The sequence below is a fragment of the Telmatherina bonti genome (assembly GCF_933228915.1).
Source record: "Telmatherina bonti genome assembly, chromosome: 8".
Classification (NCBI taxonomy): domain Eukaryota; kingdom Metazoa; phylum Chordata; class Actinopteri; order Atheriniformes; family Telmatherinidae; genus Telmatherina; species Telmatherina bonti.
This window is the reverse complement of record NC_136626.1, coordinates 6,648,170-6,674,865: the sequence shown is the minus strand read 5'-3', so window position 1 is coordinate 6,674,865 and position 26,696 is coordinate 6,648,170. Positions and strand designations below refer to the sequence as shown.

General features: G+C 44.4%; 1 protein-coding gene across 1 annotated transcript; it reads right to left on the bottom strand.

Moving 5' to 3' along the window:
* Positions 1–454: 454 nt before the first annotated feature.
* LOC306759746 (uncharacterized protein) lies at positions 455–26,696 on the bottom strand. The gene is made up of 5 exons (XM_079245471.1): positions 26,304–26,696; positions 13,433–13,529; positions 2,545–2,698; positions 2,302–2,456; positions 455–905 (listed from the first exon to the last, which is right to left on the bottom strand). Coding segments are annotated over exons 1-5 (735 nt in total). The 5' UTR covers positions 26,631–26,696; the 3' UTR covers positions 455–903.

Genomic DNA, 26,696 nt, shown 5'->3' with positions numbered 1-26,696 from the left:
GACTTTACTGAATAAAGTTCTGTCACAGTCGCCTAGCTTGCAACTCTGGTTTTAACACTTGTTACAGGGCAGTCGTCATGGCAACTGATGTTGGTTAGCGATCGGAAAACGACATTTCTGTGGAAGACATTCCCTTCAGCTGCCAAACGTTTATTATTCAGACCAGATTTGACAGAAACTGCTGATGTGGGGTTTTAGAAACCAGGATCTTTGTGTTCTAGTGGTCCTGATGGAGGATTCTCTCCGTTTCAAGCGGTTTAACACCATTTTCTTTAATGCGTCTGATGTGCTGACGGCTCGTGTGGTTCTGTGAGATCTCCATCCCCACATGAATCAGCAAAGATCCAGCCCGGATCTGTCTCTGCTCTGCAAACGTTTAGGACAACAGGGAATGAACATGTTCAGCTGATCCGTTCTGAGAAAGAAAACAGTGTTTATGTAGAAACTGCTCAGGTTTATTATTCAAATAAACACATCCACCCTGAGCACCCTTCACCCCTAGAACCAGCTTGGATCAAAGCGTCTAAACGGGGAACTCGTTCTGCTGCGGTGGCAAAAGCTTCAAACTGTGAGTTTGTTGCATTTATGAAAAAAGCACAAAATGAAAGTAAAGTCTGAAAAGTTGAGCGACAGCAGAATGAATCTGTTCACACAGCCGAAGATTAAACAGAAAATCTGACGCGAGTCGGCCGTGTGGAGAAGCTGCTCCAATAAAACAGATTTCCCACAGCCAGTAAACGTCTCAGCTGTGGAGGAAAAAGCAAAGTCTGTGTCCAAGCGGTTATCGGCGTCTCCATGGCGACTCGTTTGTTGCGCAGACAGGAAGTTTGTACAGCAGTCTTCGTTTTGGTCCTGGCTCCGACCCCCCCCCGGACCACAGTGTGGGATTCCTTCATGATGAGCTCCTGACAACACAGTCAGAGTCACGCAGTCAGTGAGGTAGCATGACGTTAATTCCAGCAAAGCTGAGATGCTGTGCAAATCTCATCAAACTGGTTTAATCCCAGTAGTAGATAAACATGTCAGATGGTGAAATTTTTCATGGAACACGTAAATCTGGTGGCAGCAACACGTCTGTAAGAAGTTGGAACAGGAGCAACAAAAGGAGCAGAAACAACCGGAGGAACGTCTGACATCTACTGAGGTAAACTGGCAACATGACTGGGAATAAATGGAGCACTTGGATGGATAAACTGGGACTAAAACCTGTGGGAAAATGTCAGAAAAATGTTCCTACATGTACGGTGTATATCAAAATGTTCAGAGAATCTGGAGGAATCTCTGTATGCAGGGGACAAGACTGCATGCTGGATCTTCTGCATTAACAGCAGACATGATTCTCTGCTGGAAACCAGTGCATGGACTCAGGAAGATTCCAGAAACCAGTGTGAACCCAGTTCAGGCTGGTGAGTCTGTGTGAATTGTAGAGAACTGGTCTGCTGCAGTCCAGTTTCACCAGTACAAACATCCGGAGCATCATGGAAGCAGAAATCCAGCAACAAGGTCCAGCAGAGGAGCTGGAATCCTGCATCAGACCAAAACAGGACAACATTCCTCTCCTAAAACTCCTGCAGCTGCTCTCCTCACTTCCAGATGTTTCCAGATGTTAGAAGAAGAGGAGATGCTAACGATGCTAACCTGGAACTACTTGTTACACGTTGCTGCATCAGATTCACAAGTTTCAACATCTGATTTATTTTTCTTCTGCTGGGAATAAAACATGAGTTGAGTAGATTTATTTACATTTTACATCAACTTTTATGAAACTGGGATTGCAGTTTTATATCTGTAATTTAAAAGTTTGCAAAAATATGTTTTTAAAGCTGAACCGGCCTAAAATAAGCGTTTCTTAGTTTCCCATCATCAGTGCAGGGAGCGGCTGCAGCCAGCAGGTGGCGTCCTGCTTCTGGGAACAGCTCTGACTCTTCTGATCAGCAGCAGAAACATTCATTATGGTTTTCTTTTTTTATGTCTTAGATTTCTGAACCTTGACATGTTTGTTATATTAAATCACAGGTTTTAATTTATGTTTTATTCCACAGAAGTATTTTGTTATGAAAGAAAGATGCTCCTCCAACACTGAAGTTGTTCATAGGGGTTAAATTTTAGAATTTCTATGAACTTTTAGGGGATAATTAGTCCCTGAAGTTGAATTTAGGATGATAGGATTGACATATGTTGAAAGGTACATGTGAGTTTTACCCGAGATGCAGTGATGCGTTCAGGTGCTGTGGGATGTTTAAGCTCTGCTTGTCGCTGCATCATGTGTGAGTGATTATCAGAGACGTCGCTGGTACTTACAGGTTAACAGATGCAGAGTGCTGAAGATGAGCAGCGTAAGCGCAGGCATACCAGCAAGGGGAGCGGCGGCGTCGGATGGGGTGGGGGAGGGGGGCAAGGCACACGCCTGATGTGTCTTCTGAGAAGCTTCTGATTCTGCAACTTTACACTTCTGACTGTAAACAGACACAGACACAGAGCTGCAGCCATGGTCTGGTGGTCAGAAATGGGTCTGCGATGGACTGAGGCTCAGGTGGGACTCACAGCTGTTTCTGCAGGTACTGCTGGCTGGACGCGCAGGCTTTGGTCTCGGCCTGAGCTGCCAGCATCTGGCTTTGAGCCGCCTCCTTCAGATTGAAACAGGACTGGGTCTGATGGGCCGCCTGGGTCAGGTTCTGCTGCAGGGCCTCGATGTGCTCTGTGGAAACACACAAACAGCTGAACCGAAACAGAAAGTTTGAGTTTAGTTTAATGATTCCTGCTTTTTAAACTCACGTCATGAGTGGAAGTGTTCTCACCCACGGCTCCGTTTGGGATTAGGAATTCACCTGATATGTACTATAACCTTTCCAGGTAACCTTAATTTGACCTCCTCTAAACTTTAATCCAATCATTGATATTTTTTGTTGCCCTAAGACCAAGTAAATGGATCATAAACTCCAGTCTTCAGATCTCTACACCGGCTTCCTGTCGGTCAAAGAACAAAGCTGGAAATCTTGGATCCACTCAGGGTTTGTTATGAAGCAACCAGATCCCCCAGGTTATCAGGGCCAAGTCCGCTTTCTGTTCTGTCTCTGCAGGTCTGATGAAACTCTGATGGTTTCAGCTAAGTTAAATACTTTTTTCCTTCTACGGTACAACCACAAGCAGCTATACAAGTTCCTAAAGTTTAGCATTACCTTAATCCCTTGGTTTGCCAACTGGAGACCCCACATGGGGGTTGAGAGATAACTTTAGGCATCGCAGGTAAATGCAACCAGGACATACATGTGTATGGGGCGATGAGCGGCTTTGGACCAGAGACATGGCTCACGGTCAGACATGGGAGAATTTGCAAAAGCTTTGATAGAAATATGATCAACCAGACCTCCAAGATGTGATGCAGATCCATATTTTCTTGCCTCTGTTGGAGATGAAACATGTTTTTAAGTCATGTAATTCATTTGAGAAGCAGCTTGAACATAATCTCAGTCCAGAATAATGTTGCACCCCCCAACTGAACCGAATCCCCTCTCAGACCGAGTCTAGTTGACTGTCCTGGCCATAGCAATAAAGACCACTTTCTAAAAGTTTGGTGGCTGAGAAGACACATTAGTTATCATCAGATGTCAACTAGCTGGCCACTCTTTAACCACTTCTAGTTCATGTGTAACCCCCATAACACTGATGTTTCCGTGCAGACGTGATGTTTCCATGCAGGCGTGACGTTTCCGTGCAGGCGTGACGTTTCCGTGCAGGCGTGACGTTTCCGTGCAGGCGTGACGTTTCCGTGCAGACGTGACGTTTCCGTGCAGACGTGACGTTTCCGTGCAGGCGTGACGTTTCCGTGCAGGCGTGATTTTTCAACGCAGACGTGATGTTTCCACGCAGATGTGATGTTTCCATGCAGATGTGATGTTTCCATGGAGACGTGATGTTTCCATGCAGACGTGACGTTTCCATGCAGATGTGATGTTTCCATGGAGACGCGATGTTTCCATGCAGATATGAAGTTTCCATGCAGACGTGACGTTTCCATGCAGACGTGATGTTTCCATGCAGAGATGATGTTTCCAGGCAGACGTGACGTTTCCATGCAGATGTGATGTTTCCATGGAGACGTGACGTTTCCATGCAGACGTGGTGTTTCCATGCAGACGTGATGTTTCCATGCAGACGTGATGTTTCAGCCTCAGCTGTCAGATTCTGAGGCTAAAATGATGTAAAATGAATGTATGAACAGATAAAGCAGCATAAAGAGCAACCAGAAGTTTGTAGAAATAACACACATAGATGAGCAGTGACCAAGCCTTTTCACATCTGCACATCATTCTCTCACATCTGGAACACACACACACTGCAGCACCTCCACCTCAGCTGCATCCCAAACGTCTTCCTGGCTTTATTCCAGCCATAGAGGATCATTATTTTCCTGCTTTTCTCATCACTTGTTGATCTTTGGCTGCTCCTGATTGGACGTTACCGTCAGTTTAAGCTCTCTGATTGGTGGAAAGTCTGACAGGAAGTGTCTTCATCATCATGTCCAGGTGAAAATAGAGGTCTCTTAGCAACATGGTAGTGATGGTGATGAAGATGTGATAAATAATGGTGGATTTACCATCTAGAGTCTCTGAATAAACACTACATGTTGTGTCTGGACTGTAAACCTCCTGGACGGATAGAAACGCTGGAAAACCTCCGTAGACCAGCTGGAGGGTCACATGGCCTTCAACGTTACACATTGCTGGTCCTGAGACGATGATGATGACTTAAACGATGGCGCTCTGGGAAATCAGTCAGAGCTTTCAGAGATCATCAAACAGATTGTTTCCTGAGAGTCTCCCAGCATAGCAACTGTAGCTAACTGATCCTAAGTCTGTTTTCTGATCAGGAATGCCGTGTTGTTGTTGGCTTCAGTTTCAGATCTGCTTAAGCTTATAAGGAAACATCCCGGCTTATCTCCAAGGGCGGTCCCTGCTGGGTATGTCAGGAATGACCTGTTCTGCCAGCACTCTTGTTTTCTCTACTTGAGCCTGTTTTCATGCTGATTCTGGATCAGATTCAGATTCTGTGAGATAACTGAGCTCCGACAGCCTGGTGGGATTCTGAAGCTTTCAGTTCATTTCATCGTCTCTGAAAGGAAAACCTTTCATTGATCACTGATCATGTTTTAACTCGGTGCAGCATGGACGTGTGTCTTGTCCTGCTAACGGTATCGATGTCAGCAACGACAAGTCGGCTGTTGTGACTCGTTTCTTCCAGCCACGACGTGTTCACATAAAACAGAGAGTGATGTTTATCAGAGCAGAAAACACAATGATCCTTTCATATCTCCATCATGCAGGAATTTATAGTTTCCCCTCCACTGCTCTCAACAGGAAGTCACCTTCATTAACGTCTGTCTCCACTTCCCATCGGACCCCTGTTCCTGCACTCCGGCTGCTTCTGGAGGCTCTGACTCATTGGAAGTCACTTTTATTATAAAGAACACAAACACGTCTCATGTTTAACCCTCGCGTGTTAATTAGTTCTGTTTCATTTCACTACTACTGTCACTATTTACTGTCTGCCTCACATGTAGAAATAATGTTTTCATGAAGGAACTTAAGCCTACTGAGGTTCTTAAGAAGAGTGAAAATGGAAGTCATGGAATCAAGTGAGGTTTGGAAAAGTATCTCTGAACACGTCCAGCCTGGAAGCAGATGGTCTCCAGCATCACAGCGGGTTCCCTCCTGTCAGTAAGAACAGGAAACTGAGGCTACAATTCCCACAGACTCACCAGAACTGGACAATAGAAGATGGAGAAACGTTGCTGGGTCCTGCTGCTGACCATGTCCATCCCTTTCTGAGCACAGTGTAGCATCTTCTGATGGAAACTTCCAGCAGGATGATGCACCATGTCACAAAGCTCACATCATCTCCACCATGACAATGAGTTCACTGTCCTCCAACGGCCTCCACAGTCACCAGATCTCAGTCCAGCAGAGCAGCTTTGGGTCGTGGTGGAACGGGAGATTCTCATCCTGATGAGGTGGAACGGGAGATTCTCATCATGATGAGGTGGAACGGGAGATTCTCATGGTGATGAGGTGGAACGGGAGATTCTCATGGTGATGTGGTGGAACGGGAGATTCTCATCCTGATGAGGTGGAACGGGAGATTCTCATCATGATGAGGTGGAACGGGAGATTCTCATCATGATGAGGTGGAACGGGAGATTCTCAACATGATGAGGTGGAACGGGCGATTCTCATCATGATGAGGTGGAACGGGAGATTCTCATGGTGATGAGGTGGAAAGGGAGATTCTCATGGTGATGTGGTGGAACGGGAGATTCTCATCATGATGAGGTGGAACGGGAGATTCTCATCATGATGAGGTGGAACGGGAGATTCTCATGGTGATGTGGTGGAACGGGAGATTCTCATCATGATGAGGTGGAACGGGAGATTCTCATCCTGATGAGGTGGAACGGGAGATTCTCATGGTGATGATGAGGTGCAACAGGAGATTCTCAACATGATGAGGTGGAACGGGCGATTCTCATCATGATGAGGTGGAACGGGAGATTCTCATGGTGATGAGGTGGAAAGGGAGATTCTCATGGTGATGTGGTGGAACGGGAGATTCTCATGGTGATGAGGTTGAACGGGAGATTCTCATCATGATGAGGTGGAACGGGAGATTCTCATCCTGATGAGGTGGAACGGGAGATTCTCATCATGATGAGGTGGAACGGGAGATTCTCATCATGATGAGGTGGAACGGGAGATTCTCATCATGATGAGGTGGAACGGGCGATTCTCATCATGATGAGGTGGAACGGGAGATTCTCATGGTGATGAGGTGGAAAGGGAGATTCTCATGGTGATGTGGTGGAACGGGAGATTCTCATGGTGATGAGGTTGAACGGGAGATTCTCATCATGATGAGGTGGAACGGGAGATTCTCATCATGATGAGGTGGAATGGGAGATTCTCATGGTGATGAGGTTGAACGGGAGATTCTCATCATGATGAGGTGGAACGGGAGATTCTCATGGTGATGAGGTGGAACGGGAGATTCTCATCATGATGAGGTGGAATGGGAGATTCTCATCACGATGTGATTTTAGGGAGATTCTCATCATGATGTGGTGGAACGGGAGATTCTCATCATGATGAGGTGGAACGGGAGATTCTCATGGTGATGAGGTGGAAAGGGAGATTCTCATGGTGATGTGGTGGAACGGGAGATTCTCATGGTGATGAGGTGGAACGGGAGATTCTCATGGTGATGAGGTGGAACGGGAGATTCTCATCATGATGAGGTGGAATGGGAGATTCTCATCACGATGTGATTTTAGGGAGATTCTCATCATGATGTGGTGGAACGGGAGATTCTCATCATGATGAGGTGGAACGGGAGATTCTCATCATGATGAGGTGGAACGGGAGATTCTCATGGTGATGAGGTGGAACGGGAGATTCTCATGGTGATGAGGTGGAACGGGAGATTCTCATCACGATGAGGTGGAACGGGAGATTCTCATCATGATGTGGTGGAACGGGAGATTCTCATCGTGATGAGGTGGAACGGGAGATTCTCATCATGATGAGGTGGAACGGGAGATTCTCATGGTGATGAGGTGGAACGGGAGATTCTCATCATGATGAGGTGGAACGGGAGATTCTCATCATGATGAGGTGGAACGGGAGATTCTCATGGTGATGAGGTGGAACGGGAGATTCTCATCATGATGAGGTGGAACGGGAGATTCTCATCATGATGAGGTTGAACGGGAGATTCTCATCATGATGAGGTGGAACGGGAGATTCTCATGGTGATGAGGTGGAAATGGAGAGTCCTGTGGTGATACTTCATGTCATTATGGAGCAAACTCTGTGAAAGGTTTTCATCTTGATGAGTCTTTGGCATACTTTGTGATTTACTTCACAAATCTTTAAAAACTGTTGAGTCATTGTCCATAAAGGGTCTGGTAGTGATTTTCCCTCCCATTAAACCCTCTTGGATCTCAGTAGAGCGACACAGAATTGAAAACAGGAGGCGGCCAGTCAGAGCAGTGCTTGCTGGAGATGGGGTGGTTTCTCTTTCAGGTGTTTTACCAGCAACCTGGTATGAGCAGATGATTCTTTCTTCTTGGTCAACACCCATTCATATTAGTTTCTGATGCACCTTCTCTACCCTGGATGCACATGGAGCTGCTCTAAAGATGCACATTTCCAGTTAACCTTTTGCAGCAGCGAGTGATTTACCAGCTGAACCAATAGTTTGGCTTCTCACCAGGCTCTGAATTTTCAACTAACAGGTCAAAAATACAGAAGGTGAACAAAGCAGGGAAAACATGCACGTTTCCTGAAGGAACATTCACACAGAAAGAGGAAGTAAACCTCAGCAGTGTGACAAAGTTGCTTAAAACAATCACAGGATTTGCTGTGTTTGATTGTTTTTCCAAATTATTTTGCAACTAAAGAAAAAAAAACCTCCCATCTGATAGTCGGCATCAGGCGCTGATTCAGACTGACAACCAATGCCATGAAAGCTCAGATCTCCTCTGAAATAGGAAAGCAAATGGCAGGAAACTCACTTTGTTTCAGCTGCATTTTAACTAAAAGAAGGGAGCAGAAGATGTGAGTCATCTGCATTAAACTGCTGCTGGAGGCTGAGACATGTGACGCTGCGGTGTGAGGCCGCTCCCTCAGCTGCTAGCAAAGCGCTGCCATCCTGACTTCATCGCAGGGAAACCCACATTCCACAGTCCTGACCTGAGACCAGGTTGCTTGGCAACAGCAACCGCCAACAAGCGAGGGGACAGAGAAACTGAGACAGGTGATGCAACACCGAGAAAGCAGGAGAGAGAATCATAAGTTTGATCAGGATCACTGAAATCACAAAAATCTGGCTTTTTCTAATGAAACACAATCTGCTCGGACTAAAGACCGACCGCAGCACATTCTTCTTCTTTTCCTTTTGTCGACACTAAAGCAGGATGTAATTTAGCTTTTAACAATACAGCAAAACAACGGGGGGACACCAACAACACAGAGAGAAAGGATTCCTCCCCATCATACTGGTCCATAAGAACCCGACTTTACGCTCTGGTGTCTGCAGATCAGTGCAGCGAGGACTGAAATGAGCTCTGCTTTGGAAAAACCAAACAACCAACAGCCGATTCATCAGGCCAGGACACTTCCTGCTTTCAGGGAGAAAAAAAACCCTCTTGAGAACCCCAACATCGAGATCTTGGACCACGAAGACGAGTTGTTTGAGCGGGGAGTGGAAGGTCATGCTAACGAGACTCCAGGCGAGTCACATGATGCTCTTCTGGATCAGAGCAAAACATCTTCAGGAGACTAAACCCAGTCCGGATGATTTGACTGATTCATCAGAACCTTCTCATAGTTACACACACAAGAAAACATGGAACTGCATCAGGTCCTGGTGGTCTGGATCTATCAGGTCTTGGTGGTCTGGATCTATCTGGTCCTGGTAGTCTGGAACGATCAGGTCCTAGAGGTCTGGATCTATCTGGTCCTGGTGGTCTGGATCTATCAGGTCCTGGTGGTCTGGATCTATCTGGTCCTGGTGGTCTGGAACGATCAGGTCCTAGAGGTCTGGATCTATCTGGTCCTAGTGGTCTGGAACGATCAGGTCCTAGAGGTCTGGATCTATCAGGTCCTGGTGGTGTGGATCTATCAGGTCCTGGTGGTCTGGATCTATCTGGTCCTGGTGGTCTGGAACGATCAGGTCCTAGAGGTCTGGATCTATCTGGTCCTAGTGGTCTGGAACGATCAGGTCCTAGAGGTCTGGATCTATCTGGTCCTGGTGGTCTGGATCTATCAGGTCCTGGTGGTCTGGATCTATCTGGTCCTGGTGGTCTGGAACGATCAGGTCCTAGAGGTCTGGATCTATCTGGTCCTAGTGGTCTGGAACGATCAGGTCCTAGAGGTCTGGATCTATCAGGTCCTGGTGGTGTGGATCTATCAGGTCCTGGTGGTCTGGATCTATCAGGTCCTGGTGGTCTGGATCTATCAGGTCCTAGTGGTCTGGATCTATCAGGTCCTGGAGGTCTGGATCTATCAGGTCCTGGTGGTCTGGATCTATCAGGTCCTAGTGGTCTGGATCTATCAGGTCCTAGTGGTCTAGATCTATCAGGTCCTGGTGGTCTGGATCTATCAGGTCCTGGTGGTCTAGATCTATCTGGTCCTGGTGGTCTGGATCTATCAGGTCGTGGTGTTCTGGATCTATCAGGTCCTAGTGGTCTGGATCTATCAGGTCCTAGTGGTCTGGATCTATCAGGTCCTGGTGGTCTGGATCTATCAGGTCGTGGTGTTCTGGATCTATCAGATCCTGGTGGTCTGGATCTATCAGGTCCTAGTGGTCTGGATCTATCAGGTCCTAGTGGTCTGGATCTATCAGGTCCTAGTGGTCTGGATCTCTCAGGTCCTGGTGGTCTGGATCTATCAGGTCCTAGTGGTCTGGATCTATCAGGTCCTAGTGGTCTGGATCTATCAGGTCCTAGTGGTCTGGATCTATCTGGTCCTAGTGGTCTGGATCTATCAGGTCCTCGTGGTCTGGATCTATCTGGTCCTGGTGGTCTGGAATGATCAGGTCCTAGAGGTCTGGATCTATCTGGTCCTGGTGGTCTGGATCTATCAGGTCCTAGAGGTCTGGATCTATCAGGTCCTAGTGGTCTGGATCTATCAGGTCCTGGTGGTCTGGATCTATCAGGTCCCGGTGGTCTGGACTGATCAGGTCCCGGTGGTCTGGACCGATCAGGACCCGGTGGTCTGGACCGATCCGGTCCTGGTGGTCTGGACCGATCAGGTCCTGGTGGTCTGGATCTATCAGGTCCTGGTGGTCTGGATCTGTCTGGTCCCGGTGGTCTGGATCTATCAGGTCCCGGAGGTCTGGACCGATCAGGTCCCGGTGGTCTGGACCGATCATGACCCGGTGGTCTGGACCGATCAGGTCCTGGTGGTCTGGATCTATCAGGTCCTGGTGGTCTGGATCTGTCTGGTCCCTGTGGTCTGGATCTATCAGGTCCCGGTGGTCTGGACCGATCAGGTCCCGGTGGTCTGGACTGATCAGGACCCGGTGGTCTGGACCGATCAGGTCCCGGTGGTCTGGATCTATCAGGACCCGGTGGTCTGGACCGATCAGGTCCCGGTGGTCTGGACCGATCATGACCCGGTGGTCTGGACTGATCAGGTCCCGGTGGTCTGGATCGATCAGGACCCGGTGGTCTGGACCGATCAGGACCCGGTGGTCTGGATCTATCAGGACCCGGTGGTCTGGACCGATCGGGTCTCTGTGGTCTGGACCGATCAGGACCCGGTGTTCTGGATCTATCAGGACCCGGTGGTCTGGACCGATCAGGTCCCGGTGGTCTGGATCTATCAGGACCCGGTGGTCTGGACCGATCAGGTCCCGGTGGTCTGGACCGATCAGGTCCCGGTGGTCTGGATCTATCAGGACCCGGTGGTCTGGACCGATCAGGTCCCGGTGGTCTGGACCGATCAGGTCCCGGTGGTCTGGATCTATCAGGACCCGGTGGTCTGGACCGATCAGGTCCCGGTGGTCTGGACCGATCAGGACCCGGTGTTCTGGATCTATCAGGTCCTGGTGGTTTGGACCGATCAGGACCCGGTGGTCTGGACCGATCAGGACCCGGTGTTCTGGATCTATCAGGTCCCGGTGGTCTGGACCGATCAGGACCCGGTGGTCTGGACCGATCAGGACCCGGTGTTCTGGATCTATCAGGTCCTGGTGGTCTGGACCGATCAGGACACGGTGGTCTGGCCCGATCAGGACCCGGTGGTCTGGACCGATCAGGTCCCGGTGGTCTGGATCTATCAGGACCCGGTGGTCTGGACCGATCAGGTCCCGGTGGTCTGGACCGATCAGGACCCGGTGTTCTGGATCTATCAGGTCCCGGTGGTCTGGACCGATCAGGACCCGGTGGTCTGGATCTATCAGGACCCGGTGGTCTGGACCGATCAGGTCCCGGTGGTCTGGCCCGATCAGGACCCGGTGGTCTGGACCGATCAGGACCCGGTGTTCTGGATCGATCAGGACCCGGTGGTCTGGACCGATCAGGACCCGGTGGTCTGGACCGATCAGGACCCGGTGGTCTGGACCGATCAGGTCCCGGTGGTCTGGATCTATCAGGACCCGGTGGTCTGGACCGATCAGGTCCCGGTGGTCTGGATCTATCAGGACCCGGTGGTCTGGACCGATCAGGTCCCGGTGGTCTGGACCGATCATGACCCGGTGGTCTGGATCGATCAGGTCCCGGTGGTCTGGATCTATCAGGACCCGGTGGTCTGGACCGATCAGGTCTCTGTGGTCTGGACCGATCAGGACCCGGTGTTCTGGATCTATCAGGACCCGGTGGTCTGGACCGATCAGGTCCCGGTGGTCTGGATCTATCAGGACCCGGTGGTCTGGACCGATCAGGACCCGGTGGTCTGGACCGATCAGGACCCGGTGGTCTGGACCGATCAGGTCCGGGTGGTCTGGATCTATCAGGACCCGGTGGTCTGGACCGATCAGGACCCGGTGGTCTGGACCGATCAGGTCTCTGTGGTCTGGACCGATCAGGACCCGGTGGTCTGGACCGATCAGGACCCGGTGGTCTGGACCGATCAGGTCCGGGTGGTCTGGATCGATCAGGACCCGGTGGTCTGGATCTATCAGGACCCGGTGGTCTGGACCGATCAGGTCCCGGTGGTCTGGACCAATCAGGTCCCGGTGGTCTGGCCCGATCAGGTCCCGGTGGTCTGGCCCGATCAGGTCCCGGTGGTCTGGCCCGATCAGGACCCGGTGGTCTGGACTGATCAGACTTCTCCATGTGATCATGGAGGTTTTTCTCCGCCTGTCGCCTCATGGCGTTAAAGTTGTGTTTACCCATGATGCCGTGCGCTGAACCCACAACGCATTTTATTTTGAAGTCCACTTCCTGTTTTCCTTCCTCCTGACGCCGTTTATCCAGAATCATCCAGACTGTTTTGATCTTCATCATGTTATCTCTGATAGTCTTCATCAGTGAATAGAAACCTGTTTCATTTGGTTCGTTTTTACTCTCGTTCTTTTCTCTGCTTTTTATTCTCTGCTGCATATGATCTTGTAAGATCGTCCAGTAAAGTAAACATAAACTTTTATTATTTGTTTTTTATTTAAATGGAACAAACTTTTTTCTGTTCCTCATCTCCGTTACGATTGTTTTTGTTTTGATCATCTGATGAAGATGAAACTCCTGGAAAGTTTCAGAAACACACTCCAGCTTTTCTTTTTTTATAAAAACAAATCCAAGCAGTTGTGTGTATTTATTGACGCTGACTCATGGGTTGTCGTGGTAACGGGGAGGTGGAAAGCAGCTAAGAATACCAGCGGTGGTTTAGTGAGAAAGTCTCCTTTCATGGCAGTGATGGAGTTTTTCCTACAGCGTTACCTTCCTGCAGGCCGAGCTGAGCCGTGAGGTTCGCCTCCTTCTGCTGCAGCTGCTCCACCTCCTCCTGCAGCGCGCTGATGTTGGCGTGCAGGACCACCTGGTGGGGGAAACAAACACACCCTGGTTACAGAGAGCTGGAGGAAAAACCCACTCACGCTGCTTTTCCACACAGGGGAAAAAACTAAGCAACAAGTTGTTCATGTTCCTGCTTCGCTCCGCAGACAATCCGTCTGGATTCAAACAGAGCCGATAGGTGGGACGATGCCTCAAGCAGCCAATCAGATCGGCTCTTCAGCAATGATGCTGGTAATAAGACACACTTTCCATTGATCGATTTGGATCGAGGAAGTTTATTTGAACATGATAAACTATAAAAACAAAAGGAACACAAAGGGAGTGTATGGAAGCAGAAGGCTGCCTTCACATTCACATTCCTGATCGATAACCACATCATCTTATTAATGACAATACTCAGTTTCTACATCAATATCTCCTTATAGAAGACTGTAATAAAAGTCATATTGGCACAGTATGTAATTATAATGTGTTCATATGATCAACAAGCAACATGTAGTCATAATAACAGTAACCAGTAATACCACTTATACCGTCCTAAACAATATTAATTCTATAAAAACTCAGTTTTGTTCCTCGGCTTTTAACTCAGATAAAGTTTTTGACTTTTAGGCTTTTGTGTTGTTTTTCTGTTTTCTTCTTGTTTTTAAATAATTTGGTCAACAGCTGCTGTTTTACATGAGTTCATAAAAAGCATGATGACAAAAGCATAATTAGTAAGTAGACTTTCCATTCGGCGAGGATGTCAGTCAGCGGTTAGTTCAACGTGTTTGTGATGGTTTTCACGGCGTTTAAGCTGCAGAGACACAAACTGAGCTGAGGAGGACAAACTCCTCATTGTGCTGCAAACTGGTTTAAAGCACAAACTGCTGATAGTGAAACTTTTGGAAGGATAAAAACAGAAATAAATATTGTCAGAAGCTTCCACCTCCTGCTCCATGTTGTAATATACCTTTTAGTTCATCTTTACCAGATAAAAAAATTTCACAATTTAAATTGTTATTTTGTCTGAAATAAAGAAATATCTATTTATCTGTCTGTCTGTCTGTCTGTCTTGAAAAACATGTGGAAGTTGATTCGACAATTTGAGCAAAAACAGAAAAAATGTCCGTTTCTCATTTTTTTAGGGACGTTTTTGGGAGAAGACTTTCTTGTCCACTAATGAGCTAAACAGTAATATTTTTATTTCCTGTATATTGATCTTTAAATCACGTTTTATTTGAAAATTTTCTTTAAAAAAAATACACATAAAAAAATCTTCCCATATGGAGGAAGAAACCAACGTGGTCGTGAGGAACAATGACCGGGTAGAATGGAAAGACGCTGATATTTTACTAAGAAGAGCTGATAATTAATTTGCTTTCTGTTCTTTTTACGGAAAAATATTTGATCAAATCAGTGAAAAGAGTTGATGAAGCAGAAAAACAACAAACTGTTTACAGATTTCATCGTTGGGGGAAAATTTACTCCTTTTTTTCTTATTTTAATCAAACTGTCAACATATGAAAACATCGTTTCTTGGTTACTTTCTTTTAGAGAGAAAAGCGGAAACATTTCTGTCATGTTGAGGTTGGTCTGAACCATGCTGAGCAGCGGTCTGAACCGAGCCGAACCGTGACTGAAAGCAGAACAGCCTCGACTGTCTTTTAGAAACATTCCTTTTAATAAACGCAGCAGTTAAAGTTAGAACAACAAAGTCCAGCACTTAAAGGAACAGTCCGCCTTGAGAGGCCTCTAATAACACGCTGAGACGGCCTGAAAACACGACTGATGCTGCACAGAGGCAAAGTTCTTCTTACATCATCTGATTATCAGGATTATGACAGCAAGTCCAGCAATGTGCAGTCAGGACTCATTCAGCTGCCTTAAAGCAGATCCAGGAAAACATCGACCTTAAAAGGATGTGAAAGAGGTTCGTTTGGCAGGTTGTAAACATAAACAACGTACTTTCACCAGGACGCGTAAAATTCTCACGTTCTTAGCATTTTTTATTCCTTCTGGTGGCTTTAATTCCATATCGTTCCAGTTCACAACAAATTCATCTCAAGACACTTTGACAGATTATAGGTTAGTTATTAAGACAAACCAGTTAACACTTTTACAGATTATAGGTTAGTTATTAAGACAAACCAGTTAACACTTTGACAGATTAAAGGTTAGTTATTAAAACAAACTTGTTAACACTTTGACAGATTATAGGTTAGTTATTAAGACAAACCTGTTAACACTTTGACAGATTATTGGTTAGTTATTAAAACAAACTTGTTAACACTTTGACAGATTATAGGTTAGTTATTAAAACAAACCTGTTAACACTTTGACAGATTATTGGTTAGTTATTAAGACAAACCTGTTAACACTTTGACAGATTATTGGTTAGTTATTAAAACAAACCTGTTAACACTTTGACAGATTATAGGTTAGTTATTAAGACAAACCTGTTAACACTTTGACAGATTATAGGTTAGTTATTAAGACAAACCTGTTAACACTTTGACAGATTATTAATTAGTTATTAAAACAAACCTGTTAACACTTTGACAGATTATTGGTTAGTTATTAAAACAAACTTGTTAACACTTTGACAGATTATAGGTTAGTTATTAAAACAAACCTGTTAACACTTTGACAGATTATAGGTTAGTTATTAAGACAAACCTGTTAACACTTTGACAGATTATAGGTTAGTTATTAAGACAAACCTGTTAACACTTTGACAGATTATTGGTTAGTTATTAAAACAAACTTGTTAACACTTTGACAGATTATAGGTTAGTTATTAAGACAAACCTGTTAACACTTTGACAGATTATAGGTTAGTTATTAAGACAAACCTGTTAACACTTTGACAGATTATAGGTTAGTTATTAAGACAAACCTGTTAACACTTTTACAGATTATAGGTTAGTTATTAAGACAAACCTGTTAACACTTTGACAGATTATAGGTTAGTTATTAAGACAAACCAGTTAACACTTTGACAGATTATAGGTTAGTTATTAAGACAAACCAGTTAACACTTTGACAGATTATAGGTTAGTTATTAAGACAAACCTGTTAACACTTTGACAGATTATTGGTTAGTTATTAAAACAAACTTGTTAACACTTTGACAGATTATAGGTTAGTTATTAAAACAAACCTGTTAACACTTTGACAGATTATAGGTTAGTTATTAAGACAAACCTGTTAACACTTTGACAGATTATAGGTTAGTTATTAAAACAAACTTGTTAACACTTTGACAGATTATAGGTTAGTTATTAAGACAAACCTGTTAACACTTTGACAGATTATAGGTTAGTTATTAAGACAAACCTGTTAACACTTTGACAGATTATAGGTTAGTTATTAAGACAAACCTGTTAACACTTTGACAGATTATAGGTTAGTTATTAAGACAAACCTGTTAACACTTTGACAGATTATAGGTTAGTTATTAAGACAAACCTGTTAACACTTTGACAGATTATAGGTTAGTTATTAAGACAAACCTGTTAACTGATCCACATCAGTCTGATCAGGTTGAACTATTGACTTTTTTAATGAAGAAAATACCTGAAATGCAGCAACGTATTTATCTCAGTCTGCGGGAATTTCATCTTAAAATTTGGCATATTTAGGGGCGTGTTCTTTTGATTGACAGGTACCCGATCTCCCGGCTTACTTCCGTTAGCTGGTTAGCTCCTGTTAGCACCAGGTTAGCTCGGTTAGTTTTTAACTATGTCAGACAATGTCAGTCATCCAGTCTGACGCTCACAGCCCCCCTCTCAGCTCCACCTCTTCTTCTTCTGTGTTTTCTGGAAGAGATGGCACATGTGACCCTGCCAAGATGGTGATGGTAGGAACCGCCCAATGAGCTTCAATTCAGCTCTTCAGAAACCTACGGGTGACGTCACGGAGGCTCCGCCCATCTTTTATATACAGTCTATGATGTGATGAAGTAAAAGAGGACACATCTGTATTTAGGCAAAGTATTGGAAATTTCTGATAATTTTTACAGAAAATATTGCTGATAATAATGAAGCAAGTGTTGTTGTTTCCTTTTCACCTTTATACATCCGAAACCTGCCGCTGCACAACAGGAAGTGATGCGCAGGAAGCATTATTTGTGCACAGAAGCTGTTCACAAACCACAGGTGTGGTTCTTCCTGTGAGCACAGGAAGTTTCTGGTTTCTCCTCGTGAACCTGAGTCAGCAGGTTGGCTGGGATCTCTGTAACAGTGTGTCCACTGCAGATGCTCCACTGACCTCCCATAAATCATGCTGAAAACACAAGTCCAGCCTGGGCGGTCTCATAAAGCTGAACCAACACACAGTTTGATTGTGTTTTGTGTAAATCAGCATAAAAAATGTCACTTAAAAATGAAATTTCTACCTTCTGCGGGTCACACAACACCTGCCAATGTAATGTGGTCCAGACATAGCAGAAAGAGCAGGACAGTCACCCAGCATGCTCAGGGGCAGGCACCTCCATCCAGAGCTGTTTCTTTGTGATGAACTGATGTTAAGAAACAACCTGAAGGGGTTAAATGACCTGATAAACTGTTTTTAGAAGCTCGAAGCTGAACAGGAAGCTGACAGGAAGAAGAACTCTAACTTTGGTGTTTTTGGGACTTTCCTGCAGTGAATGAATGTCCTGTTTCTTCAGCAGGCACACTCTGGCTGTTAGAGGTCTGTGTGTCTGTAGATGCAACATTAGACCCCAGTTTGCTGTGCTTTAGTTTCATTTTCCACTTTTTCTTGCTATTCCACCATTTGAGACTATAACAAGAGAATAAGGATGATGTGTACGTGGGAGTTAAATGAAGACTGCAGTGAGATGGTGGCAACAATCAGCAAGACCTTGACTAGGACAGTTTGTAGCACACACACAATCTGCATAAATAAGAACTAAAAACGTAATCAGAGAGGAAGCATAAAACAGTCCGCAGCTTTGCTGACAAGAATCAAACATCTAGTCTTGTTTTCAGCCACAGTGACGAGTTCTTAGGCGGAAAAAATGTTCAAATCTTTTGCAGATAACAGCAGCAAACACACACAGTTAAACTTCAGATACTGCTGTCATCATGTGTGAATTATCACCCTGGTGTTTTCACACCGACTCTCCCTCTGACACACAGGGAAAGACACGGAGAGGTGATGTCTTCATGCTGACAGCATCAATATTTGTTACTATAAGTGAAATAAAACACCCAATAACACAGCAATCAGCTTTAATTGTGCAGAAAAGTTGTTTTTAGCTGCTTCCATTCAGCACAATGTTTCATTACGCCTGATATGCTCATATAAAAAGAAAGCTGTGACTCTATACGTCCATTTCTATTACACCTAGAATTGCGCAAAAACTAAATATTGCAATAAAAAAAATAGTAATTGAAACTCCTACATTTCAGAAAGTCTCAAATATATATATATATATATATATATATATATGTGTGAAAACACCAGGGTGATAATTCACACATGATGACAGCAGTATCTGAAGTTTAACTGTGTGTGTTTGCTGCTGTTATCTGCAAAAGATTTGAACATTTTTTCCGCCTAAGAACTCGTCACTGTGGCTGAAAACAATATATATATATATATATATATATATATATATATATATATTACACACATTTACCTGTCCCCGGACGTGTGGTCATGACCAGTTCATTTCTGGTAAAATTGGCGCTATATGTATGAAACAACAACAATTTTCAGACTTTTAGAAAACAAAATGAAGGAGACAAGCTTCCAGAAAGTCTCAAATATATATATATATATATATATATATATATATATATATATATATATATATATATATATATATATATATTTGAGACTTTCTGAAATGTAGGAGTTTCAATTACTATTTTTTTATTGCAATATTTAGTTTTTGCGCAATTCTAGGTGTAATAGAAATGGACGTATAGAGTCACAGCTTTCTTTTTATATGAGCATATCAGGCGTAATGAAACATTGTGCTGAATGGAAGCAGCTAAAAACAACTTTTCTGCACAATTAAAGCTGATTGCTGTGTTATTGGGTGTTTTATTTCACTTATAGTAACAAATATTGATGCTGTCAGCATGAAGACATCACCTCTCCGTGTCTTTCCCTGTGTGTCAGAGGGAGAGTCGGTGTGAAAACACCAGGGTGATAATTCACACATGATGACAGCAGTATCTGAAGTTTAACTGTGTGTGTTTGCTGCTGTTATCTGCAAAAGATTTGAACATTTTTTCCGCCTAAGAACTCGTCACTGTGGCTGAAAACAATATATATATATATATATATATATATATATATTACACACATTTACCCGTCCCCGGACGTGTGGTCATGACCAGTTCATTTCTGGTAAAATTGGCGCTATATGTATGAAACAACAACAATTTTCAGACTTTTAGAAAACAAAATGAAGGAGACAAGCTTCAAATAGTCATAGAAGATTCTCCGCAGCAAATAGACAACCTTAAAGTAACGCTACGTGGCTACTTTGCATAAGCCACAATTCCCGGAAATTGTCGTCAACCGGACGGGATTTTACCAAAAGTGAGGCTTATGCACGAAACACTGTTCAGAGGAAATACGGCAAATCACAACTGCTGTTTGTCGAAACTTAGAAATATCGCTTTTATTTTCTCAAAAAAATATAATGGAAAGGCAGCGTATGTGAACTTTGGCTGCTACGCTTCACTTGATGTACCGTCGACTCTCAAATCAATTCATCATTCAGCTGTGAGATACACATCAGTGCTTAAGTCCAACAGAGATCCTACTAAATGCTCCCTTTGTAGCATCTATGCCGAACATCACTGCTCACACACGCCGATGCGTCTGTCACATTTGCTTCGTTTTATGCAGAGGAAGTGAACAAATATGGTCTCCCGAGGGGGAAGTTGCCTGCAATACAGCCACTAGACCAGGGTTTTCCCAGATGACCCCCTTTATGTAATTAGCAGAAAGCAGTGGAAACTATACTTGGGTTGTTGTCATGGTCTCTGGGTTTGGGTTGTAGGGTTTTGTTAGTCTGGTCTCTTTCAGTTCTGTCTTTTATTTTGCAGTTTCCCCCGTGTGTTTTGCTTCCTGTTCATTAACAAACCTGGTTTGATTTGCTCATTTACTTCACCTGCTGTTTATTTTTGCTCCTTGGTTTAATTTATCCTTGGCCAGTTCATTGTCATGTTGCTTTGGTGTTTCCGTTACTTCTTCAGCATTGTCCATGCCTTCTTGGTCGTTCTAGCCCTGTGTCATAGACATTTATTCCTGCATCTATCTGCCTCACCAGACTGTGTTTGGGTCCACATCCTCCATAAACCCCGACTTTTATGCTTTCATTGGCTGCATCTCACCATGAATAATGCATTCTGGCTGATTATTTCCCTTTCATAAAACCAACGTCAAGCCAATTATCAGCATATAGTCTTTTATTTTTTCAGGATCTTCACTGTTAGATAAGTTTCATTACTGAAATAATGCAAAGACAAAACAGTGAACAATTCCTCATCTGTTGGTCCATGCAGGGTCACTTGCTATTGCACCAACTAAGGTACAGTCAGCTTCCTGCATTTGGTTTACTCAAGACAAAATGAAACCTTCTTTGGCCAGATCAGAGTTTACTTCTTTGATTTGTATTGTAGTCAGGCTGTTCATTTACACACTCCCAAATATACTAGATTTTCCAAGCAAATGTGAACCACTTTGATTCAGAGGTGTTGGTGTGAATGTGCCATAAGAGTGAGATGGTGGAGACAAAAAAAACAGAATTAATAGATACTAGACTTAGATAAAGAAAAAGACTTAGAAAATTTGACAGAAACATGCAAATTTGGACTTTTACTTTTTTTTTTTACACAAAATAGAACCAATATTTCTAAAGTTTCCACAAAGTAAAATTGCAATTTCTGTAGCGCATAAACCATAAAATCTCGTCCCTCCTCCACTTTGAGAAGGATGGCAACACAAACCAGTTTATGTTTTGGAGCCGATATTTCGGTTGTCGCTACATCAGAAGACGAAATATATGATTTAGGAGCCATCTTTACTGGAAACTGGTCATGTGACCACTTACATCATGTGACACGTTATTGCAGTAGTAGTGTTTCAGTTACACTAATACGATATACTTTTATATCGACACGTCTGAAAAACCACCTCAGGAGAGTGTTACAACTTTTCAGTGATATTTGAGAAGTTTTTAAGTTTTTCCACTACCATATTTTATTGCGATATTTAGGTTTTGCAGAATTTGAGGAGAAATGGAAACACAACTTGTTGCAATAGTCAAGCCGACTAAAGATGGAAGATTGACGAGTTTAGCAGGCCTGGCTGTGACATCGGAGCTTTTACCTTTGACATAATCTTAAGTGATGACGCTCAGAGTCGTGCAGCTTTGATCGATGATTACAATGTTTAGATTAATGGTGTCATATATAAACAGTTACAGACGTAGTGTTTTTATCACAGACTCAGTTGTTATTCTTCTCAGAGACCAGGGAGACATTCTCAATTATCTCATTTTGTCTAAATCCCCAAAAGTCAAACAACTAATCTTTTCTTATCAAACTGTTCCACTGAAATGAAAGAAAAAGGTGTTTCCTATCAATCTGCTTGTAGATTAATAACCTCAGTAATCATTAGACTGAGAGTCTGCGGGACATCAGCGCTGCAGAGACCTAACTGTTCCTCTGGGATGAGGACCAGGAGCTCGGCCTGAATCGTCACCTGCAGCATTCTCATCTCAGCGTGGACAACACGAATGACGATTTTCACAAGTACACAGTTTGACTCATGAACTCCTTAAAGATTCCTCTCTGATGGGAAACATGCTGAGCCCAGAATGTCGACAGAAACGTCCAGGTTCCAAAGCACAAAGCAAGCAAACAGCTCGCTACTTGTTTCTGTTTCTGTTTAGAAGAAAGAAGTTTGTCCAAAGTTCACAGTTATGGCAACAATCCTGAAATTTTTACCAGATTAGTCAGAAGGGGAGAAGTCAGAGGGAAAAGTAAGGAAGCCGTGATGGGTGGGGGAGCGGGGCAGAGGTGAAGGAGCGAGGGGGGTGGAGGAGGAGTCAGGAAGAACCACAAGAGCAGGAGGAGGGAGAACGAAGGACTAAAGTCACTTTTTCCAGCCAGCAGCTGAGAGAATATGAAGCAGGAAAGCAACTAAACGTGTCGCCGTTTACATTCGGCCTGATGGGAGGGAAAATCTCGTCTCCCCGTCTCCCAGAATGGAAACTGGTGGAGGGAGGAGGGAGAAGAGTCCTCCTCTGTTTCCACCAAAGCTCTGAAACAGCTTGCAGTTTCCACGTTTTCAGGCAGGGATGAATCAGAATCAATTGTCTGTCCCTGCAGATGTTATTTATCCATCTAAGTTTTGGTTTGCAGGCCGTTTTGTGAAGTCGGCGAAGCTGTTTTTGCTGAGCTGATAATAATAAACTGCTGCTCAGCGTCAAAACATTTATCTCACTCATTGTTTGGACAGTTTGCTGTCTAATAAAACATATTTATGAAGATATATGACACGAAGATGATGACTTTGACTTGACATCCAGTTTTTAGTATCACAATAACAACAGAAGCCTCATTTGTAAGTAAAATTCCTTTTAAACTAAACCACAAACTCTTTTATGAACTCAACCAACCTGATTTCTACACCACCAAACCTGTGGCAAGCGAAGAGAAAACCAGTTAGGGTGCTACTTTCTACACTGACAGGTTGGCATGATGCAGAGGATTGAAGATTTACAGCTTGTGCAGCCATTTAGCTTCATGTGAATAAATGATTAAAGGCTAGAAAAAGCACCCACAGACCTCTGCAGAGCAGCTCCTTTCTATTCATGTTATAAAAGTTCCTGTTTCCACAAATTCTTCCTGATCACCACTAAGATTAGCGGACGAAGTTTATGTGAAGTTACCGTCAGACAAATAAACACGGACAAAAACGTAACTTCGTTGGCAGGGGTAATAAACAATGCATGTTGTTAGATATAGAAACTATAAATACCATGTTTGTTCATTTATTTCGAACTATTGATTTATCTCAAGCTCGGTCATCCTGGAGGAGATCAGAGTAGAGCCGCTGCTCCTCCACATTGAGAGGAACCAGTTGAGGTGACTCGGGCATCTGGTTAGGATGCCTCCTGGACCTCCCTGGTGAGGTGTTCCAGCACGTCCCTCGGGGAGGAGACCCCGGGGAAGACCCAGGACACGCTGGAGGGATTATATCTCTCCGCTGGCCTGGGAACGCCTCGGGATCCCCCTGCAAAGTTGGCAAATGTGGCTGGGGCTTCCCTGCTTAGGCTGCTGCCCCCGCGACCCGACCCCAGATAAGCGGCTGAAGATGAATGGATGGATAATTTATCTTATGATGGCCTTGCTGGCTTAGCTCCGAAACGGGTCGTAACCTTCAGACAGAACCTTCTGTGTCAGAGTGGGCTGTTTCACGTCTGCTAATCTCCCCAGGGGGGTACCACAAGGCTCCATCCTCAAACCTCTCATTTTCTGGTCTGGTCAGGGATCCTCAGTCCTGCTCCTCGAGAGCCGATGTCCTGCAGGTTTTAGAAGTTTCCCTGCAGATTCGTGTCAGTGGTAACTTTCAGATCTGTGCAGGGCTCGAATCTGCTGCAGCGCCCTGACATCCTTCAGGACACCGGCTCTGCAGGACCAGGATTGAGGTTACTCACACTAAGCTCCATATTTAAGAAACATAAAAGTTCCTTTTATTCATATGTGGACGTTTGTCAGTTTAATCTCCATTAAAGTGCATTAAAGTGCACCTCGCCTCTCCTCAATCCAAATGATCTAGCCCTGATTTCTATCAGGTCAAAGCGGCTCCATCCTTCGAGGCGTAGCAGCGAACAAACTAAACCACCATCAGGGTTCAAACAAAGCGGCATCACATCAGGAGGAAATGAGCTGTGTTGCAGAGAGAACAACCTGATGCTCAATGCCGTCTGAGCTCACATGAAAAACTAAGAAAACAGAAAGTTTTGGACTGATGAACATATCCTGCAACTGGAACAATCGTAAACTGACAGAGTATCATGAATAGACCAGTAAGCATAAGTTTTGGGACACTTTCTCATGCGATTTAAAACAAACTGTCCCATCTATGACTCAATGTGCACACAACATCCAGCTGTCCGCATGTAGGAAGCTGCCAGACTGGGTGGTAAATCAAGTCAGGAATTTCTCTGAAGTCCGTGTAGACAGAGTTTTCTCACATCATAATGTCATAATCACCATAGCAACCCTGCGTGTGCAGCGGCTGTGTGAAAGGAAGCAGCTTATAATAAGCTCCTGAGCAGTTAGTGTTACACCCCTGATGGTTTGGTTCTTCTACCGTAACGGCACAGATGTAATCGACTGGAGAAACGAAACTTAACTCGAGACATCGTTTCCACCTTCACTGCTGCTTGTCAGGTGAAAAGCAGAACTCCTAGAAAAACACTACGGTGTGATGATAGGAGCTTGTAAAATTACGAAACAGTTTTCTCTTTAAATGTGACGTTTAAACAGCTTTTAACCTGATCAGAAACAGTGAGACTTTGTAGGTAAATCAGACATGTTAGTTGTTGTTGGATAAATGGAAAGTTTTGCATGTCTGAAAGGGCTTTTGTTTGTTCCAGCAGATCAGGGTCTAATGAATAATTATTAAATCTAAAGTCCTGTGAATGAAACTTTCCCAGAAATAAGACGGAACAGGAAGCTTCATGTAGTCAAGTGGATGATCCAATCTGACCCCCAGCAAACATCTGGACTTTATTAGGATGGAATAAGTCCAGTTAATCAGCTGCAGGACGAAGATGTCCATGCATGACATCCACTGTGTCTCAGCAGAATTTAACATGCGTGCAGAAAGAGGAGGTTGAACAGTTACACTGTAAAAATAAAACCATTAAATTAACTTAAATTCATTATTTAATTTGACAAATGACTGAATTAAGTTTGTCCGCATTCTGTAATTATAACTCCGTTACAGATAGGACTGAAGACAGCTGAGCGGATAAATCCAAATATGGATAATACTGATACAAACATTGATATCAATAAATACTAGTGGAATAGAATCAATACTTTGGCTTCAGTTTTTCTCCTGTATGCAGGATGTGGTTCTGCATTTCAGCAATGAAACGTCCTGGTTGTCTGAAATACCTCTTCATCGCACGTTCTCCGCCCTCCCGCCACTCGTGTTTTGTTCACCGCCGTGAAAAACCATCTACAGACCCAAAATCCTCTTCTCTCACTGAGATGACACTAAATTCACATTCTTAGTTTAGAACGAGTAAATTTACCTGTTCATTTGACAAACTACATTAATGAGATATTATAAAAGGTATCTGTCGATATCTGTATTGATGATGCTAGCCCTTTATTTACTGGCAGCGTCACACCGCAGTTGTTCTACGTTCTTCTTACGTGCATTTCCCAGGAGCCTTAGTGGTTTCTGAACAACTGATCCTGAAAGCTTTCAGTTACTCTGATTTAATAAATTAATTTAGATAAACTTAATTTAATTAGTTGGAAATAGAAGCAGTTCATTTGGTTCAGCATTTCTCCTGATTTCAAGTGAATTGAATCAACAAAAGTAAGTTTTTATTTTTGTTAGGCGGGGATCACATGAGAAACTCCAGGATGCTTGTTGATGTGAAGAAATAAACGTCTACATAGACTCGAGGGAAAGAAACAACAAACCGAGGAGTCTATGACACCAATAAATCCATGTTGTCAGGAGGAGTTCTCCAGACTTTTGTTGACCTGCTGGAAAACCGGATGACTCTGAACGTTTCCGTGTTGCTGAAACTCACCTTCTCCTGCCGGTTCTCCTCCAGAGTGGCGTTGGTGGCGTTGAGGTGTCCCAGCAGCACCAGGATCTCTCTCCTCTGCTGGCTCTGCTTCTCCCTCTCCTCCTGCACCATCTCCTCCAGCGCCACCCTGTCCTTGCTGAACCTCACCTTGGCCTCCTCCAGCTTCTCCGTCATCTCCTGCAGCTCGGAGCGGCACTGGGCCGAGCCCTTCAGGTCCGGAGAGGTCGCCCACACCACGATGGTGACCAGCGAGACCAGGGACCAGACCGACAACACCCCGATCACAATATTCTTGGTCCTTTGTGAGCGCTTAGTGTCAGCTGCCATGAGGAGCACCTGAGGTGGAGGGTGATGAAGATGAAGACGAGCAATGGAGCAAACAGCTGCTCTCGG